General features: G+C 44.6%; 2 protein-coding genes across 7 annotated transcripts in view; both read left to right on the forward strand.

The window, feature by feature from the left end:
- CACNA1S (calcium voltage-gated channel subunit alpha1 S) overlaps positions 1-3115 on the forward strand; it is a 61940-nt gene extending 58825 nt beyond the window's left edge. For both annotated transcript variants that reach the window (XM_081866268.1, XM_081866269.1), the window contains 2 exons: positions 1205-1330; positions 2456-3115. In XM_081866268.1, the coding sequence (XP_081722394.1) occupies positions 1205-1330; positions 2456-2620 (291 nt within the window). In that variant the 3' untranslated portion in view covers positions 2621-3115. The remainder of the gene's footprint in view (positions 1-1204; positions 1331-2455) is intronic.
- A 5383-nt stretch (positions 3116-8498) lies between these two features.
- The window catches only part of KIF21B (kinesin family member 21B), a 67842-nt gene continuing 55724 nt past the window's right edge, over positions 8499-20616 (forward strand). For 3 of the 5 annotated variants that reach the window (XR_014157687.1, XR_014157688.1, XM_081866600.1), the window contains exon 1: positions 8500-8867. Coding sequence is in view for 2 of the 5 variants with exons in the window: in XM_081866600.1 (XP_081722726.1) it covers positions 8824-8867 (44 nt within the window). In the remaining 3 variants the exon portion in view is untranslated. Of the gene's footprint in view, positions 8868-20616 lie in introns of all 5 variants that reach the window. The other 2 variants (XR_014157686.1, XM_081866599.1) reach the window with 2 other exon arrangements.

Genomic DNA, 20616 nt, shown 5'->3' on the forward strand with positions numbered 1-20616 from the left:
GTTTGTTTGCATTTAAGCCTCACTCAGCAAAAGTCATTTTCAGCTTCTGAAATAACCACCCTCAGTTGCTCATTAATTTCAGTTTCAGTTACCTTGGAGGAGGGTTTTATTTATTTATCCTATTATTGTGTTTTGTTTTCAGTTGTCTATCACTGTGTGTGTGTATGCCTTTTTTGATATTATAATAATAAGGTGCTAATACTCAAGCCTTGATAAAAGTGGTACAAAATGGCTGCCATGGGGAACAGAAATAGAGGTGACTGTACTCCATACAATAAGTCCCATCTCTCTCTCTCTCTCTCTCTCTCTCTCTCTCTCTCTCACACACACACACACACACACACATACACACACACACACAGAGTTCATTACATGAACATGAAAAAAGTAAAATAATGGGAGGAAATCAGTAATTTAAGCCCTCTCACATGAGAACAGAAACTGACAATAAAGGGAAATTCAGAGGCACTGTTCTGTGGATTGATGAATGTCAGCCACACTCAACAGGAAACAATAAAAGGATAGAACCACTGAGGAAGAAACTTAATTGAAGGACATTAGCTTTGAAAATATTCAGTAGCGGCTTGCCTATTCACAGTGGACAGGCTGACTCTGCAATTGCACTTGCAGTTTTTTTAAAAATTGCCACAGATCAGTTCTGACAAAATGCCGGAGGGCAACACAGGGAAAATGGAACTCAATATATCAGCAATGTCATCTGGACTACTCAAGGAAATTGGGTCTTGCATCCCCTCTTAAACATCCACACAGGTGGCTAGTGCCTGACGGATGCACCCACTTGCAGTAAACACAATTCATTTGATGTTGAGGTTGTGCCAGACCATCTCCATTAGAGGATAAGCACTTTTGTCTACTTCGTCTTCCAATATCAGATGAAACTCAAAGGGGCGGCGGGTGGAAGCATCATGGCATATCCAACTATCCAAGCCGTCTTTTATGCACACACCTGGCAACGTTATATGAACAGTATTTTAATTCTTAAAATATGGGCAAGAATCACTTTATCCTCACTGTAGATATGTCCGTCTGCAAATTGTGCCTCAGGATCAATGGGGATAACAATCTTAATAAGGAAGGTCACTGGGGCAGGGGCAGGGCCTGCTGCACTCTGGGTAATAAAGAGGCTGGTGGTTGATGCCACTCAGATCTATCTGGTCTTGTTTCCATGCAATTTCCCCCAAAGAAGTCCATTGGCTCACAGCAGGAGTCCAATGATGACGAAGGGTTACCATCTACAAGCAGCAATGAAGGATATGCACTAAGGAGTATGGAAACCTCTATCCCTGCCTCCATTCAGCTCATCCAAGAGGTACAGCTGTTGTTGTTTTTTTTTTTTCAAAAAAAATTATTTATGATTTTCAGTTTTATGCATTTCAATAATCTTACAATCCTTTTAACATTTCAAAACTTGTCTACCTTCCTCCTCTTTCTGCAGTTCCTTAAATTTATTTTTAATATTTTCTGCATATCCAAATTAACTTAATTTGTTCATTTATTCATCTACTTTAAATATAAAGTAGATCTTATAAAACTGCAGGTTATTACAATAATCCTGCCAATGTTCTTACCTGTTTACAGTTTGTTTGTAAATATTCAGTAAACCATTTCCATTCTTTTATTAAAAGTTTGTTATCTTGATTTCTTATTCTTCTGGTAAGTTTTGCCATTTCTGCATATTCCATTAGTTTTGGTATCCATTCTTCTTTTGCTGGGACGACTTCTTTCCATTTTTGGCCAAGTAACATTCTTGCTGTTGTAGTCACAAACATGAATAAATTTCTATACAGTTTGGGTAGTTCTGTCCCTATAATTCCCAAAAGGAAAGCTTCTGGTTGTTGTTATTTTTCACAAATGTTATTTTAAACATCTTTTTCAATTCATTATATATCATTTCCCAGTAAGCTTTAACCTTACTACAAGACCACCACATATGATAAAAATAACCTTCTTTCTTTTGACATTTCCAATACTTATTTGATTTGGATTTATACATTTTTGCCAATTTCTTGGTGTTAGGTAACATCAATACATCATTTTCATATAATTTTCTCTTAGACCATAACATGCTGTAAATTTTATAACCATGTTCCTCAATTGTTCCCATGGTGCCATATCTATATTATGACCAATATCTATTGCCCAATGTATCAGTGCAGGAGGTACAGCTGTGGGCATCACACACAAGTTCATTGGAAGTGGTTGGGTCAAGGGAAGGGACAAAATGGGATGCTGAAGAAGGGAAATAGGGATGTCAGAGAATTCAGTCCGAAATGGGAAATGGGAGTGAAAAATCACCACAATTAGCATGGATCCGTACAGAACAGAACTGACACATTTCTTTAGTCTGTGTTATTTTGTGCATTGTTTTTGGTGTTTCTCTTCCACTGAAATGCACTGACATTAATTGCATGGGCTTCCATTTCTTCTCTCGCAGGCTCTGAGTTCTGGAGGACTTGAATCCCTGGCTAAAGACTATTCGTTCCTGAAACTGGCAAGAAATGAGATGGCTGCTGCCTTCCAGGTGGAGGTGACTGAGGTGGAGGAGATTGCAGCTGCTTTGTTGAAGAGAAGGGAAACCGACTCAAATACATCTTTGTAAAAGGCTCATTGCACGGCCATTCCAAATTCCAGACTGTGAGATCTTTCCCCCAGCCTTATCTCTTTTTTCCCCAGCAGGGCTGCTATAAAGTGCTACCCGTTTGTCTGCTTCCGGGTGGTTACCATGAAAGCACTGCATTACTTGCTCACAGCAATCCCTGACTGGTTGCCATCGGCAGCATAACAGGCTAATGGAAAAGATGGCAGAGGGAAACCTATTTTCCTTGGCTGTCAAAGGAGGAGATCTTTTTTAGAAATAGAACTCCCCAGGTGTTTCTCCCAGCAGGGTCTCCTTGCTCTCATGAGATCGACAGCATACAAGCTAGATGATAGATCACCAAATATTCCCAATATTTAATATCAAAGATCCCTCCTACCTAGCGAATTTATTTCCTCTGGGAAACATCTTGAAAAGTGCCCTTTGATTACATTGTTTTGAACAGAAAGTAAAAATGATGAAAAGCTAGCACTTTTAATAAACTGAAAGAACCAGGAATGATTATTTTATTTATTTGAAATATTTACACCTCATTTTAAAAAAAAACAAAAACTTTCCAGGCCAACTTACAAACAGGTAAAAGCAATAAAAACCCAGCAATAGAATGAAAGCATTAAAATCTAAACACTGTTATGCACTCTCTCACATACCTACACCTCAAAAATAGGAATGAAGGGTTCTGTTGCTGAATTTTGTAGAGTCTCTGAATTATCTAGCTGGCTGCTAACAGATATTGGAAGATTTGAGTGTGTATTCATTTAGAATTCTAGCCCACATTATTCCTAGGTTTATAGTGCTTTACACTAATAAATGCACATCAGAATATTTAATTAAATCACATAAACACTCCCTAGTTTGGGCTAGGGATTTGGCAAGTCAAGAATGCTCTGAAAGTCTGGCTCTTAGAAAAGTTGTAGAGTTCTGATTCACACTGTCTTTAAACATATATTGCTCTCAAACTTACCAGTTGTCCTGGTCTTTGAATTAGAATTCTATACTGTAATTATATGTATCAGGAATTTTGTTGTTGGGTGCAGCCCCCAAGATTGCCTCCCTGTGTGTTTCTAGAGTTAATTAATGGAAGAAATAATGAAGAGGGCCCAGCAACATTCAAAAGGGGAAGAAGCAATCCTTCAGGGCACAATGAGTTTCAGAAATTTTCATCTGCAAAATGTTGCCTCTACTGCCGCAAGGACTAAATTCCTAGAGCCACAGTGACAGCCATACAAAGATGTAAATCTGAAGAGCTGGACAACAAATCTTAACAAATCTGAAAGTGTATGATGCAATCCTGAGCTGCAAAGTATCACTGACTAGGGTTCTATCTTCAAAGACAGTGTGAGTCAGAACCAGACAGCTTTTCTAGAGCCTGATGCTACCGGATATAAATGGGCCTCATTGAAATAACAGAAGTAAACAAAACCCACAGCCTCAGATGTGACCATCTCAAGGTCATCCAATGATCTTCAAGGCTATGGGAGGATTTGAACGTGAGTTATATTCTTGAGTTATAGTCTACCCACTGCACTTAGCTTAGCTCTTCAGTCCACATGATGTGTGTGAAAACTTTGAGGAAGGGTATCTTACCCAGTGCTCTTTTCCATGACTTTATAATACAACCATAACCTCTTTTTTTGCCTGCTATCCTGTGCCTTTAACAGCAGCTTGATCTGCAGACATTAGTAGGGGATAATGTTTATCTCTATGATATGAAAAGGCTTGCTTGCCGATTGCTGCAGATTGAGCTATAAAAGTCAGAGAAACAGGCTCTTTCCCCCCCTTGTCTGTTGGTGCTACTGCTATAAAAGCTCCTGGGGTGGAGTGCAGCTAAATTCTGTTACCACTTTTGCAGACAACAAAAGCTGCCGTAGCTCCTCATTGCTGCTCCTGCCTGGTGTGCCTCTTGTGCCACGACGCCCCACCTCCTAATATATCCTGTGTTTTAAAGCCCAACACAATCTCAGCAGCCAGCTCCTTCCACACAACTGGCTTCATCTCAGCGCTAATAGATATTAAAATACGGAGGAATTATGCATCCCCGGGGAGGTGCTGAATCAATAGAGCCTGGCCGCTCTCAGGGCTTTTATTTGTTAAGTCAAAAAAATGGGGAATGGATAAAGGGCTGCTGGGAAGCAGAATGCACAGCCAAGCCATTGTGAATATTGGGCTGGAGAGGGTTCTCTCTAGGGTGCTTAAAGAAAATCCTCTTCCCTCTGGAGGCCAAACTCTGCTATAGCCAACCAGGGATCCTGAACCACCCTGGAGCAGTGAGTACGAGTTACATGCCCAGCTGTCCAATAAATTGTTTCCATTTCAAAGCATTTAATTACAAATTACAGTTAGGAAGAGAAGCAAATGGCAAGAGGAGTCTAGAAAAATAGGTGTCAGAACTCACCTTTAGAACGGCAATGGCACCCACCAGAGAGGTGCTGGGACTCTCCCACATTAGAGGTGCCAGAACTGAGTTCTCTCTGAAAAAAAGCCCTGCATATCATCATCATTCCAGAAATCTGCCACAGTCTCTGTTGCCACCACTCCTTCCTTTGCGCCGACTCCACCATTAACAGTTTTTAACATTAGACAGCAAAGGTGGATGTGAGATGCAAAGAAGCCAGTTTATCAAGCCTCAATTGTATGGAGCAGCTTTTGATAATTACTACCAAATAAACAGCAAAGTTTTTTTTGTTTGGGTTGGGAGTAAATTTGGAATTGAATGGACTCTTCAGTATCCTCCGTTTAAGCAAAGTATCTGTTGTTTAAGCAAGGAAATCAATCAATTGTGCTCTTTATGTCAAGGCAGATTATGATCAACTTTCCTCCTTTGACTTGTCAAAGTCATTCCCTCCCCAAAGGCTGTCTAGAGTTTTTCTCTCAACTGATTAAAACACTTTGCTGAGTAGACTTTGCAGCACATTGGTGCAGAATCAACGTTGTGATAGAAGCTAGAGATGCCAATATATAGTCCACTTAGCCTTCATTGGAAAGATGCATGTTGACAACCAGTTATCATTAAACAGAGATGGAAATGCTCCATCATTTGCGCCATCATTCGAGGTTAGTATTTTTGCCAGCTGGCATTAGGCATTCAGAATTAAGCATCCCATAAAAAAGCATCCTTAAGCAATCAGAAAGGGGTTAGTACAATAAAGATGATGAATCCACCCATCATACAGTTAGTGCTTGTGAAACACTGACCAATTCATCATATATATTATACACACGCAGTGCTATAACAATAAAATACATCAGTTGGATGTTGACAAAGGATAAACGTCTTGAAGCTCTGGGTTTGCAGTTGGGAGCTACAAAAGTATAAACATTCAGAGAAAATCACAAGATTTATATACAGCTTCATTGTACTAAAACCTCAAAAAGAATAAAACAGTAGAATTATCAGTAAAAGACTGTTAGAAATCACTATCTAAAAGTTAAAAAAATAAATCAACAAGCTAATTAATAGTTAATACCAACCACCTGACATTTATGTAAATGCATTCATTTTATTTATAACATTTTAAACTGCCCTTCATCTGAAGATTTCAGGGCACTGATGTTATATTTAAACAAAGAAACAAACAGCCACCAACAACCTATAGGTAAAGGTAAAGGGACCCCTGACCGTTAGGTCCAGTTGTGGACAACTCTGGGGTTGTGGTGCTCATCTCGCTTTATTGGCCGAGGGAGCCAGCGTACAGCTTCTGGTCATGTGGCCAGCATGACTAAGCCACTTCTGGCGAACCAGAACAACGCACGGAAATGCTGTTTACCTTCCCGCCGGAGCGGTACCTATTTATCTACTTGCACTTTGATGTGCTTTTGAACTGCTAGGTTAGCAGGAGCTAGGACTGAGCAACAGGAGCTCACCCCATCGCTTTTGATCAGCAAGCCCTAGACTCTGTGGTTTAGACTGCAGCGCCACCCGCATCCCCGACAACCTATAGATCAGACTAAAGACGTAAAGCTAAAGAACTTCTAAAATACCATCTAAAATGTTCAGGTAATGGGAAAGTCTAAAGCTGTGCCTCATTTGGCCAGTGGTCCTGCCCAATGAGAGCCATAATCCAACAACATCTGGAGTGCCACAGGTTTCCTATCCCTGTCCTGGGTCCAGCTTTCCAGGGCAGCTGCCAGGGCCCCAAAAGGGTCACTGCTTATAGCTTATAGGGCAGCTATAAGCAGTGACCCTTTTGGGGCCCTGGCAGCTGCCCAAGGATGCCAGGAACTGATACTGGCCCCATTATCCCATCTCTGTCTTCTCAGCAGGGCTTTCTGTGATCAATACAAAGGCTCAGTATTTAAATGTGAAAGGGAGCTATTAATTACTCCCCAGGAAGGAACATAACCAGCTTAGCCAGCTGGCTATAATGGTCATCATAAACCAGGATTTCAACATTGCTTGCCTTAGAAGAAGACAAGCTAAGGGAAGCAGAAGGATATCCCAGCCAATATGACTGCTTGAAACAAATTATTTATAACATCTTAAACAGAAACACACTAGCCAGAGCCTCTGGCTTTTAATTAACCTTCAAAGAACTCGTCAATCACACTCATTTATCCTATTGTGAGATGAAGAAGACACATGGTAGGTAGAGATGCACTAAAAGAATTGCCAGCACCCAATCCAGAGAACATGCATGTGTGTTTCTTGTCCAGCCTTGGCTTCCCTTATCTATTATCTCCCTGGTCGTGTTGCCTGCCCACTTCCCCCACCCACTGCAACTAGTAGGACACCAAGTGATCAATAAATATGATAAATAAAAAGCAGAAATGTGCACAGGAACAGGTTTCCAGTCCCAGTTACAAACTACTGGGCACTCCTGTTTACTATACAAGCATTCCCTCTTTCTGGACAGGCAAACAAGCATCCCTCCCATGCTTACAGAAATGGAGAAAGGCCACCTGCATCAGAGATGGGGGAATCTGTGTTCCTGCACATGTCCATCAGCCCCACGCAGCATCTGGAGGGCACCAGGTGGCTGACCAACACTGGTTTAGAGCATCATTTACAAGAGGGGACTTTTGTTTAGTTAGGATGCAAGGCGGGCAGCTTGGCCACCTGTGGCCAGTAGGGGGCAGAAGAGACTCTTTCTCAAGCTCCTACTGCCCTAAAGTTAAGTGTCTCTCTCTTGCCCCCTTATTAGGATTTAACACAGTTCACATCTCTTACCCATCAGCAAGAGAAAAGGCTGCTGGGCATCTCCACACCGCAGTCCTATGTGGGTCTACTCAGAAGTAAGTCACATTGAGTTCAAAGGCAATGATTCCCATGGAATTACGATTGCCGCCTCAGTTTATCCACAGCGCTGAAGGGGAGATTCGCATCGTATCTTTTCAGAGCACAAAAACTCTGTCCTGCAGCTTCACTCCTCCTAGCCCGCATTGCACCCGGTTCGCACACATCTATATTACATTAGCAGGGGGAGACGGACAGTCCCACGATCCATGTGCTCACACTTGAAATTCGTGGCAACTTTCGAGCTCATTCCGGCTCTTCTTTGAATGCACCATGGGCGGCTGTACATGCTGCACTCTGCACATGCTTAAGAGACGAAATGGGCTGCAGCTGACGAAAGTTTATGCCTCACTAAAAACCCGCCCCGTCTTTAAAGGACTTTTTGTTGCTGTTTGGTTTTTTAAAACCCCTGACTGCATGGAGAGCCCGCTCTCGAGCCCCTCCTTACCTCCGAACTGAGTCCTAATGGTAGTGCGCCCCCCCCCCTCGGCTTTCGCCTCCCACCGCCCCAAATCCGAATGAATCCCTCCCCCACCTTTTTCCTCGACGGAAGGGGCGGGGGGGCGACGTTCTCGGCGCCCCTCCCCCTCCCCGCCCTCCCCGCCCTCCCCGCCGGGCAGCTGGAGGCTCGCTCGCCGCGCGGGCTCCCTCAGCAGTCCCGCTACTGCCGCGGGGCGGGCAGGAGGGAGAAGGGCGCTGCGTAGCTTTGCGCGCCGCCGCCGCCGCCGCCGCTGCCTCCTCTCCCAGGCAGGAAGCGAGAGAGCGCGGCTGGCCGTAGGAAGAGCAGCCGCCGCCGCCGCCGCCCAGCATGCCCTCGCCTGCCCCAGGCGGCCTCCGCGCCTTGCGCTCTTCTTAGCCGAGTCGCCGCCTCAGCCTCGTCTTGGCCCCGGCCCCATGGTGGTTGGGGGGCAGCGCTCTGCTGCGGCGCGGGGAGGCGGCAGAGGAGGAGGAGGAGAACGAGAAGGAGGAAGGCATGGCCGCCCAGGGGGACAGCTGCAGCGTCAAGGTGGCCGTGAGGTGAGCTCGGCGGAAAAGAGCGCGCGCGCGCGGGGGGGGGGGGCGGTCTGGGAAAGAAAGACGTTCGGCGCAGGTGGGCGCAGACAAAGGGTGTCCCTCGCGCCGCTCGCTGCAGGCCGGTCCATTCATTCCGATCTGTCGGGGGGTGGGGAGGGGAGCCTCCCTACGGCAGAGGGGAGCTTGTGCCATTGGTCTTTCCTCAGGTGACATGGGCATTTTGGGAAGCGGCGTGGGCTGGGCTGACTTGCCTACAGCGGTGATCCTGCCCTTGGCACACGGACCCGCGTTTGTGGGACTGTTAGACGGGCATCCTTGGGGAGAGGCGCGCGCCTCCGTCTGCAGGCAGGGGCGTGTGAGCTTTACCGGGTGTGTGGCATGTGTGACACACACACACACACACACACACACACACACACTTACTCCGATCCGTATTGTCCTGTTCCTCTTTGTCTCTGCTGCAGAGGGTCACCCGGAGTGGGGGGACTGCACTGTCCAATTGCTGGGCTGATCGGTCTCTGTGTTTATGCGCATGTGATTAGCCACATCAATATTTTGGCCGCCGCACCTCACACCGTCCTTTTTGCCTCTCCTCTTTTACCCTGTGAGTTTAAACCCAAATCTCTTCTTACAATGAAATCCTGTTTCTATCCGTGGAAGCCAATTTTCTGCTGCTTTCATAAGTAATGTGCAAGAAGCAGGTTTGGAGTATTTGTCTCCTGAAGAGACCTAGAGCTGCCCCTCCCTCTTTTTTTCTGAAGTCAAAGCAAGAGAGACAAGGAAATCCTGTATTTTGCACATTTGCTCTGCGTTTTGCTGCCTTTCCTTTCAGCCACGTCTCTGCCTCTGTCTCTCTTTACACACTCCATTTATCCCCGTTATTGATATTTCAGATAAATCCGCTGCTGTCAGGTTTCCGTACGGGCTGGCTGGTTCCTTCCCCTTGTTAAGCTCTTATCTCCCTCCAACAACAACGAAATCTGTTTTGTTTGGCTGTCAGTTCATTTTCCCTCTAACCGGAGTTTGTGCTTTAATCTGCCATATGCAGGTGCCTGATATCTTTTGAGCATCATCCTTTCGTTTGGGGTGGGGTTGGGGGTGAGTCTGCCTATGCAGTGTCTTCTGTGAATGGCAGGACTGCTTCACGCCCATCTCTCTCTCTCTCCCCCTCTCACACACTTTGCCAAATGCTGTCGCTCCCTAGCCGTTTTGCTTCTTGTGAAAGTAGTAATTGCATTGCAGGTACAACATTCCCCTTTCGGTTCACCTGAAACCAGGCAATTTGCTTCCCCACTGCAGGAGAAGGGCGGTGTTAATGCAGTGGCCCACTGCCCAGGGTTTCTTCCTTTGTATTGACTCTTGCCGCTGAAGATGTATGCCCTTTGGATGTGTGTGTGCATTTGAAGGCTCTTTAATAAAAGAAACAGAGGCACTGTGATCAGTGGAGTCCATGAGCTCTGCACAGGGAGAGCTGTGTTTTGGAGTCGGGAGGGTTAGCGATGGCTGTCTCAGGATATTGCCTTCAGTTCCCAATGCAGTCTGTCATCTGGAGACGTTAAGTGGTCTTTGTCAAATGGAATTGAAACGGTGATGGGAGAATATATCCGAACACCAGACTAGTGTATGCTGAGCACAGATACCAGGAGCTGCCATTTTGGCAACCCTTCATTGCCTCTGTCAGGGTGGGAGGCACATTTGTGTGCAAAACCCTGTATTAAGATCAGACATGCCAAGTGTGGGTGAGGCCACTACCGCAGAGACGCTCACCTGAACATAGCATGGTTTATGTTTGTGCTTCTTCATTTTGAATCTAAGGTGACAGAGCACCTTTAAAAAAAAAGCCTGAGAAGTGGAGCCTTGTATTGTTTTGCTCCTTGCATAGCAGGATACCATTGTTACACAGAAGCAAGGATGGAGGGGGGGGGAATCCTGAAATCTCTTGCTGTGTGATCACAAGCACTTCCCATCTGGCCAGGTTTGTCCAAAGACCATTAATTTATTGGCCTGAGGACTGTGAAAACAGGGTGGTTTTCCTGCCTCTCTTTCCTGGCTTGTGAACTCTCCACCCTTAGACTTTGTATGTGTGTGTGTAGGGCATCTCTGAGATACTCAAGATCTCGGTGTTTTAAGCAGGGAGGTCAAAGAAGAGAATTGTAGTTTACAAAACCACCTCCTCCTTGCCAAGTTAGTGTTCTTCTGTGGCAGGAATACAGGAGAATATTTTTCGGTTGAGCAGATGAGCCTCTGAGTATGTGTAGATAATGAAACAGAAAGTTGGACAGACCTCCAGTCCATCAGACCTGGTGCTGAAAATTGACCCTTCTTTTTCCCTGCTCAGAGTGCAGGGGGAGGCACTGGATCTTACATATGATTTTGGCATTATTGCTCCAGACAGGTGTACTTCTTTATGGGGAACAGGCTTTACCTATTAGTTTTGTGACTATTTAGTGTCTACATTTGCATCACACTAGCACAGGGCTCCTTATTTGGTGCAGACGCTTTTCCTCCTAAGAAACTCAGCTTTTATTTTCAACAATCCCAAGTTTCTAGATCTTATGGTTTAGCTTTCCAAATGGATGACCATGGGTTAGTCTATAGCAGCAAAATTAACCAATAGTCCTGTGGTTAAAAACTAACACATTTCTATCTATATCTATCTATCATCTATCTATCTATCATGGCATAAGCTTTCATGGACTGAAGTTTTCATGGACCAAAGATGCATGAAGTGAAATCTCAGTTGGCAGGTATGTGCATAAAAGAGAAAAATATGTAAGGTGTCAGTTGAAGGGCAATGTGTTTCAAAAAGCCCTTGTCATTGCCATTCAACTCCAACCTTACATTTTTCTTATTTATACTCTTGTGTGTATATATACCTCCTAACTGAGATTTCACTTCAGGCATCTAACAAACTGGGCTTTAGTCTACAAAAACATACGCCTCAATAAAAACAGTGCTGTTCTTCAAGGTGCCACAGGACCACTAGATTGCTAGTGGTTCGGCGAGAACCTGAGATTTGTGTCGAGTGCATTCTCAAGCCAAGTGGGACACAGCAGGATTTCCTGAGGTGATGAGGAAGTCATTCTTTGGTTTTCATCTTAGCTCCTTATCTTTCCCCTCCTCTGCAAGTGCACTTAGTTAAGCAGATAGATGCAAGCCTTCTTAATTTGCATAATTCCGACAGATTTTTAAACACATTCTATAATTTGACGCTGGGGAGACAACAAAGAAACGAGGCACTGGAAGAAGATGTGCTGTTTCAGTTAAATGTGCTTAAGCAGGGGGCCGTGAGGACTGGCATGGGGCATCATTCCTTTCATTTGAAAGTGTTTGTCAAACTGCAGGTATGGTGAGATGAGAAGGGGACTGAGCTGAGGTGAGAAGGCCAGTTAGAGAAGAGATGGGTGGGGGGTCTTGCCTGTGCTTTTGACAGACATCTGCCCCTCTCTCTGGTTCCACCTGTGCAATTCTGCTCTTTATAAACAGAAGGTAACCTGCTTTGTCTGCTCTCTGTTTTGACTAAATCCAGTAGAAACTGCTGTTTTCTTTCTTTTGCTGTTGGCCGTTTCAGAAACTAATGGGAGGGGAATGAGTTTATTTTAAGGGCAAATTGAGGCTGCATCCTGCCCAAACAATACAGAAAATGCAGCCATTCCTATCTTCTTCTCCCTCCACTCCCTCCTTCCCATTGGGAACTGGCCACAGGAAAGCCCAGTTCTTAATCTTCTAACAATGCATATAGATGGATAGATTTTCAGAAGCTCTAAGCAGTCACTGAAGCAGACATCAGAAATGCTTTGTGCTCAAGAGCTGAGCTCATTCTTCACACTATGAAAAATGTGAAAGAAGGGAATGACTTGGAATATATTTGGGGAAGTATGAAACCATAATTGCCTTCCCCCTGTATTTGAAGCTGATCTGGCCTGTGTTCAGATGACAGTTTTGAGGGGTGTCTTGGGCTCCCTTCCTGAGAAAGTGAATTTGACATCTCCATCCATCGACTCATAGATCTCCTCTTGACAATATTCAAGCACTCTGATGTCGATATGTACAGTGTGCTAGCTTACTTAGAGAAACATGTTCAGAAAGCAAAATTGTTCTCTTAGGACAGCTACAAGGCTACATCTACTTGAGCGATGAGCTAAGAATTCTGAGATAATTCATTGGAACTCTTACTCATCTGAGCAATGCACAAGTATTTGCAATGGATGCAGGATATACGTAGTAAGTGCTGGTTTTGACCTATAAAACGGTTCAGGACCACAATACCTTGAGCTGTCCTCTCCCCATATGAATTGACCTGGATAAAAAGCATTCCTCTTCTCCCAGTCCTTTGGCTAATTAAATAATCTATGGCCTTTTAAACTATGTGTGGGGTTACTGCTTTTGTTTGTTATTAGGCTTTGTACTTTTGCATTTTTAATATTTAAACCACCCTCTGATTTTTGAATGAAGGGTGATATAAAAAATTAATAAAAATTAATAGATAATGATAGTAAGTGGGAAGTGGGGTGAAAAACAGAAGGGAGTCTGCCTTCGGTGGGTAGTACAACCTACCCATGCAGAATGGAGAAGATCTGTCAGTGGATTGAATGAATGAACATTTATTATTACAGCCAAACAGCCAGCATACTAGTCAGTAGATGGACCTTTCTGATAATGTGGCTCAGCTCCTTGAATATGGAGCAGACAGAAGGGAGATGGTTGCATAGTAACATCTGAGAAGCAAATCAAACACTGCTTAATATCTATAGAGTAGAGGTAGGAAACCTGTGGTGCTCTAGACGTTGGACTCCAACCCCCATCCACCCTGGCTAGCATGGTCAGTGGTCAGGGATGACGAGAGTTTGTACTCCAGAAGTATCTGGAGGGCCACAAATTGCTCAAACCTGATCTAAAAGCAGGACTGACACATTACAGTAGCCAATAAGGATGCTGCTGAGAACCACATTCCCATGGTGAGTTTTCCATTCTGGAGCTGTAATGTAGAGTAGCTTATCACATGGGCAGCCATCATTGAATGGAGAACCTCCATACCTTTCCCAAGCACTTCTAGAGATATCCTGAGTGGCCATGGAAACTCCTTATGCAGAGATGAGGATCTGTACAGCAGGCTGCCATCATATTACAATTGTGGCACTGAGAAGTTTCCATTGGCATGTTGTTTTCATTCTCTGTGGTCATTGTAACCTGTCCATAGTGTCTGCAGTGGATTTTCACCCTCCAGCCCATAACCAGTCATAAAACTAGTGCATAAAAGGTCATCAAGTTGGTGCAGCTTTAACATTTTTGGGCCTGCTACGGTGTGGGCAGAGCCAGCCATGTGGATCCTTGTCTTCACTGTCACACAGCTGGTTCTGATGCACTTGGTCCTAGACATAGTGTCCCTTTAAATGTTGCAGCACCATCATGGGACACACCCATGGAAAAGTGACTCTCCATGCCAGTGCTTTGATATTTAAGGAGTGGGCCAATTCTTTGTTGCTTCTTGATTCTCCATTTTATCGGTAGCATCTTCTAATTTGCATCATCAGCAGATTTCACTTATAGTTTCCTTGCCAACTGAACGAAAATACTGGTTAAAAACGGGCTTCTGGATTGATCACTGAGAAACTCCACCCCTTAACTCCACTCTGGTTTGAAGGTCTGCCTTTTAACAAAACCCTTTCTCCATTTACTGTAGCCAGTTCCTTATCCATCTTACTGTACATATATATCCTCCAGTTTCATTAATAATTGCTGATGTGGTACTGCAGCGAATGCTTTATGGCATTTCCTTTGCCCAGAAAACCAATTATCTTCTCAAAAAAGAATATCAGATTAGTCTGGCAGAAGCCTGCACAATGCTCTCTCTCCCCCGCTTCCTCCCACCTCCCCTAGAGCTCTACATGCCACTCCATTCATGTGTTGTTGTGACATGCCAGGTGATGGATAAATGTTCTTTCCCTTGTAGCCTGGGACTGTGGTGTTGTGCCAGAAAGTGGCTGCACAATTAACCTTCAGTGACTTCATGTTGCCTCTTGTGTTATTTTCTTCCACGTCTAATAATTATCTTTGTTCTACTTCTGTCTGTCACTGAGTGTGTCCTGCAAGCAGAAGCCTTTTTAAGCTTCTCAAACAAACAGCAAGGACAGTAACACTTTCTTTCAAGTGGTGCAACCACATATCTCTATGTGGGGGCCTTCTTTTTTATATATAGAAAAATTGGTAATGATCACCCTTCTCTCAATGTCTGCCTCTCTGCCAGCTTCCAAGAGAATGGGTTGCCGTTTGCCTTACCAGCTGATCCGTTTATCCAGATTTCTCTTTAATCTTTTCCACATGATGATTTAAAAAATAATAATAATAAACCGTTTTCAGTTTATGATGCCAACTTGCAGGCTCAGAGAGGTCTGTGTGGAATACTTAGAGACACATTCTTTGAAAGTGGAAGAAATCTGCTTTTCTGCCTCTGTTGGTTCTTTAGGTGTGATGAGGACTGTTTCAAACAGGCTTGTATCTGAGTCATTCTCCATATATTTCTCTCTCTTTTTTGTATTTGCAGTAGAGATTGAGGTTTTATATGCCCTCTCTTTTTTTTTTTACAGACTTCAGTGCAGCTTAGGAGATGGCATCTCAAACCAAGGAACTGACACGTGTGAAAGAAAGAAAGGATTTTTGTTCTTACTTTAATTGCAATGCTATAGCATGTGATGTCAAACCTTTCCGCTTCTTCAGTGGTTTACAAGAGGGGGCTGGGGAACTGTCCAAGAGGTACCTTGCAATGGAACTGATTTATATGGGAAATGCCAGATTTGCACATGGACGGATTGGTGTTTTTTTTTTAAGGGAGGAGTTGTTAGGGGAGCATCGACTTCAATACACTAGAGAGACGGTGGAGGCAAAGGACGAGAAACTAAATCCTAGAGAAACCAAAGCCCAGTGAAAAGTCTCTCATGTCATTGCTCTTTGTACTGAAAAGGGGTAGGATACAGAGGGAATGGTGTTCTGCCTTCCTAACAATCAAGTCCCACATACAAACAATGGGGGGATCTGAATGGAGTTTAGTTTGTATTTTCTGAGAGAACTGCACATCCCTAAGGAGGCCAGGCCTACTTCTGACTTGGGAAGCCATTGACATCATTTGCTAACTGATGACACAGAATCTTCCTGCAGATCAGGGTTTTTGATACAGTAGTTTAATTCAAGCAGCTGAGGGCAACTTTTCTTGCATACAGAGACCAGAGTGCAAAATTAAATCTATATGTGCTGCATCAGTTGTGAAGAGCTTGTGCATGTATTATTTGCCATTTTTTTCCTTTTTAAATACCGTATTTTTTGCTCTATAAGACTCATTTTTTCCCTCCTAAAAAGTAAAGGGAAATGTGTGTGCGTCTTATGGAGCAAATGCAGGCTGCGCACCTATCCCAGAAGCCCGAACAGCAAGAGGGATCGCTGCTTTCACTGCGCAGCAATCCCTCTTGCTATTCTGGCTTCTGAGATTCAGAATATTTTTTTTCTTGTTTTCCTCCTCCAAAAACTAGGTGCGCCTTGTGGTCTGGTGCATCTTATAGAGCGAAAAATACGGTACTTAGGAACAGTTTGATCAAGGATTTGCCCCCACCCCCCAATCTGAATGTGCTTGAAACAGAAACACTGTCATTTTGTACAGAAGTGCATTTTGTACTGCTCTAAAATGACACGGGACACGGGTGGCGCTGTGGGTAAAACCTCAGCGCCTAGGACTTGCAGATCGTCAGGTTGGCGGTTTGAATCCCCGCGGCGGGGTGTGCTCCTGTTGCTTGGTCCCAGCGCCTGCCAACCTAGCAGTTTGAAAGCACCCCTGGGTGCAAGTAGATAAATAGGGACCACTTACTAGCGGGAAGGTAAACGGCGTTTCCGTGTGCTGCGCTGGCTCGCCAGATGCAGCTTGTCACGCTGGCCACGTGACCCGGAAGTGTCTTCGGACAGCACTGGCCCCCGGCCTCTTAAGCGAGATGGGTCCAGAGTCGGACACGACTGGCCCGTACGGGCAGGGGTACCTTTACCTTTACCTTAAAATGACACCTGTAGCAGGAAGAAGGGCCATCAGACCCTGGGCAGACTAAAAAATAATCACATTTATCTTGTTTGTGGATTGTCTTAAAAGCTTATTTGCTTAAATTCGTTTACATGTGCTTCATTAAGTTTTAAGTCTGCCTAATGTCCACTCCAGACCAATCTCAGACACCACAGTGCAATTTCTGGTCATTCTGAATGTCCGCGTAGCTTTTGGGACCAATTTAATGAAGGCTGTTTTAAGTCTGGCATTATGCTAACTCAGTTTGGTTTTGAAGGTGGAAATAATTTGAGCATAAAGACTCAGGCTCTGGCTGTCGTCAAAAGTGGCTTTGCAGGAGATAAACTGATTACGGTACTTTGTGGGTTTCCTGCTTGCTTGCACTATGATCTAGCAGGCTCTGCCCGCCTTAGTTCAGAAATTACCCACGCCCATTGTTGCATGCTCATATTCTTCAGCTCTTGGCTTCGCAAAGATTGCTCCTAGTCTCTTCTGGGCTGTTTAGTGTTTCAGCAGATAACTATGTAGAGTCCAGCTCAGTCACCCAGAATGGGTTGTTTCCACTGAAAACGCAAGATTGTGATATCAATAAACCTGACTGATAGCACTTAGTGTGGCCGATGCTAAGGTTGCTCTGCGCTGATGGCGTATTGTGTGCCATTGTTTTTCATTGGTTTGAGAATCATAGGGTTTCTATGGGCCTGGTTTAGAACTGCTAGGCAAAAGAGCTAAACAGAACAAACAAACCTGTTGCCAGAGATGTGTGCTTTCAAGAAATAAAAATTAGAAAAATTAGATTGGCCTCGGAGCACTTCCTGAAGTGTCTGAGAGCTCTTGTCAGAGCTGAGGAGGGCCAGGAAATGGAGCTTGTGAAACTGGGGGAAGGAAGTAGATTTCTCAAGTTTATTTAAACCCTTGCAACCTCCAGACCTCAGCCACTTCTGTAAACATTCTTGCTGAAGCATGCCATGTCCTTGATCTCTCCAAGAGATGGAGCCCCCTGCTGCTAGTAACACTGCCCCCTCCCTCCCCATGTCTTACTCCAGCATATGCCAAGTGGCTTTTCCTTTTCGTAAGGGGCGGGGGTGAAATGGCAAGTTTTCAGTACTAGCCCCTTTGGGGCAAAAAGCAGGAGTATTCCATAGGAATTGGTTTCAGATGATAGCTTGCTAACTGTAACTTGTTAATGGCGCTATGCTTGGTGAGAGAACACAAATTGTGCCCCCCACCTCCCAGTAGCTCCTTGCTCCCACGCTGCCAGTATTTACTCTGATGTCATTCAAGCCTCAGGAAGACATGGAGGATGTAATTGGCGGGTATAGATGGAAGTGGGGGAGAGGGAGTGAAAATGCTGGTTTCTTCCTAAATAGGAATGTCCTCAGTATAAGTAGTCTGCTTCCACAGGGCACAGGGAAGGTAGACGCTGTTGCTGTCCATTATATTGGATTGCTTCAGGCCCAGAAAAGCTGGATCTGAAGCAGGAAGCACTTAGTACAGGGGTCCTCAAACTGTCTACTCTGAGGACCCACTTGAGAGAGCTCAGAATTAATGTAACAAAATGGCAGAGTAGATGCAGGAAAAATACTGGGGAGAGATGGAGGCAGATAATATTAATTACAGACATCATCTTCTACTGATAACTATTCCTTCTTCTCTAAATTCTTTGCCATGGTGATTTCCTTGTGGCAGAGAGTTCCACAGTTCTCTCAAGCTAAGTCAAGGGATTGGAAGTATTGTGATCCAGCCTCCCCATTTTAAGCAGAATTGCTGATCCAGAGGGTCTAAGTGTATGAGGGTTTGTTTTATATTTCACCACAGCGCATGTCTCTCAAAAGTATCTTTAGTTGTCTGCTGTTATTTATCCTCCTTTCACACTCTAACTTGTTCCCTGTTCCCACTGCCAGTTTATTTCGTTCCTCTTCCCTGGCTCCATTTAACATTCACTTCTTCCTCTTCTTTGACAGCTTGGCAGAGTGAGCATCCCCTTCACCTCTATTCCCAGTTTATTATTATTTATTAAAATATTCAACTTTTGTCTCTCTGACTTCCTTCAGTGGCCCCTTTGACTCCTTCACCTCAGAGGAGGCGGGAAAGGCTTCCTGGCTCAGGAGGAGGCCAGCTGTGGTTTGTGGGCATGTGTGTGAAGCAGAGGACCCAGAAGTCTTAGCAGCTGCTCCCAGGGTCTTCTACTTTTCACCTCCCACAGCCACTTTGACTCTTTTACCTTCTTCCTGTTCCTTTCCTGGCACATTATCTATTTCCTCCCTTTCTACGATTTCTTCCATTGCACATTTGCATGCTACGCTCTCACTCTTGCCTCTGCTGTTTAACCTGACTCCCGTTCCCATGCACTTCACATGTGGGGAGCTGCTGCTAGGGTGCATCCAATCAGAAGGCTGCAGCATGACCAGGGGATAGGCTGTGATGCTAATGCTTGCTTGATGGTCCCTGGCCCACACTTTAAGAAACACTGGCTTAGCAGGTTCTTCATGTGTGTAAAACTGATTGTAGCTGGTGTCAGTTTTGCAATGTGCATTGATGTTCCTGTTATATTCTGGCCTCGGAAGGTTGTGGATTTTAAAAAGGTTTTTAAATGTAGGTTGGATGGCCACCTGTCAGGGATTTTTCAGCTGTGATTGCTGCATTGTGAGAGTTGGACTGGATGATCCTTGTGGGTGCCTTCCAACTCGGCAGTTCTATGATTCTGTGACCATGCTAACAACATGCAGCAGAAATAGTGAATGAGGCTCAAAAGCACATTTAAAACATTGCTTGTAAAGATGGAACCTGCACAGGATGGGAGCTGAATTGGAACAAAGAAACCGAGGGATCAGATCTTTGCAAAGCATTTTGTAGCTGTCATATGGAAGAGGCTGTAAATACCTCCATGTTTTGGATGAGAGGCAAATTGGACCCTTCCAGTGCATATGTATGGTATGAAGGAGCAGCACAAGAATTGTCCTCCTCTGGATGGCCAGAGCTGCCCACCTGGAACCCACTTTGGTACTGCAGCATCATGGGATTCTGAAGGAACCACCTAATGAGAAACAAAAGCATCTTTTAGATCAGTGTTTCCCAACCTTGGGCCTCCAGCTGTTTTGGGACTACAACTCCCATCATCCCTAGCTAGCAAGACCAGTGGTCAGGGATGATGGGAATTGTAGTTCAAAAACAGCTGGAGGCCCAAGGTTGGGAAACACTGTTTTAGATATTCTGGCAATAGGTTGAGATCTGCTTTTCCAGCAGTATTTAATCCCAGGATCCTGCTGCAGCATTTAAAGGCCCAGCGCCATGTGGATGGAGCCAGCCCTGCTGCTGGAGCATCTCAGGTGTGCCATAATGTATGTGGGATCTACACTTGCATGCTTGTCAGGTGTGCAAAGGATAGTTTGGAGGGGATGGCAATCCTGAATGGAGGAGTCTTATCATGGTAGCTTCTTGGATGAGACATTATTTCTCTGGCTTGGGAGGCATATTATTGCCTTGGGTACAAAGCTGCCAGTTGGAGTAATCATTGCCAAGGGGATGGCGCTGTCTAATACGGTACTTACCCCTTGTGAAGGGATGCAAATGCTGCTATTGGCTAATGCTTGGCACAAACAGGGCCTTTCTTCCTAGGGTTTTGGAAGGTCTGATGTCATTTCAACAAGATTTCATTTGGCATCATCCATGCAAAAAAGACACAGTAGGAGCTAGCAAAGGACAGCCGGCTTG

This window comes from Podarcis erhardii (assembly GCF_964252035.2).
Source record: "Podarcis erhardii genome assembly, chromosome: 6".
Classification (NCBI taxonomy): domain Eukaryota; kingdom Metazoa; phylum Chordata; class Lepidosauria; order Squamata; family Lacertidae; genus Podarcis; species Podarcis erhardii.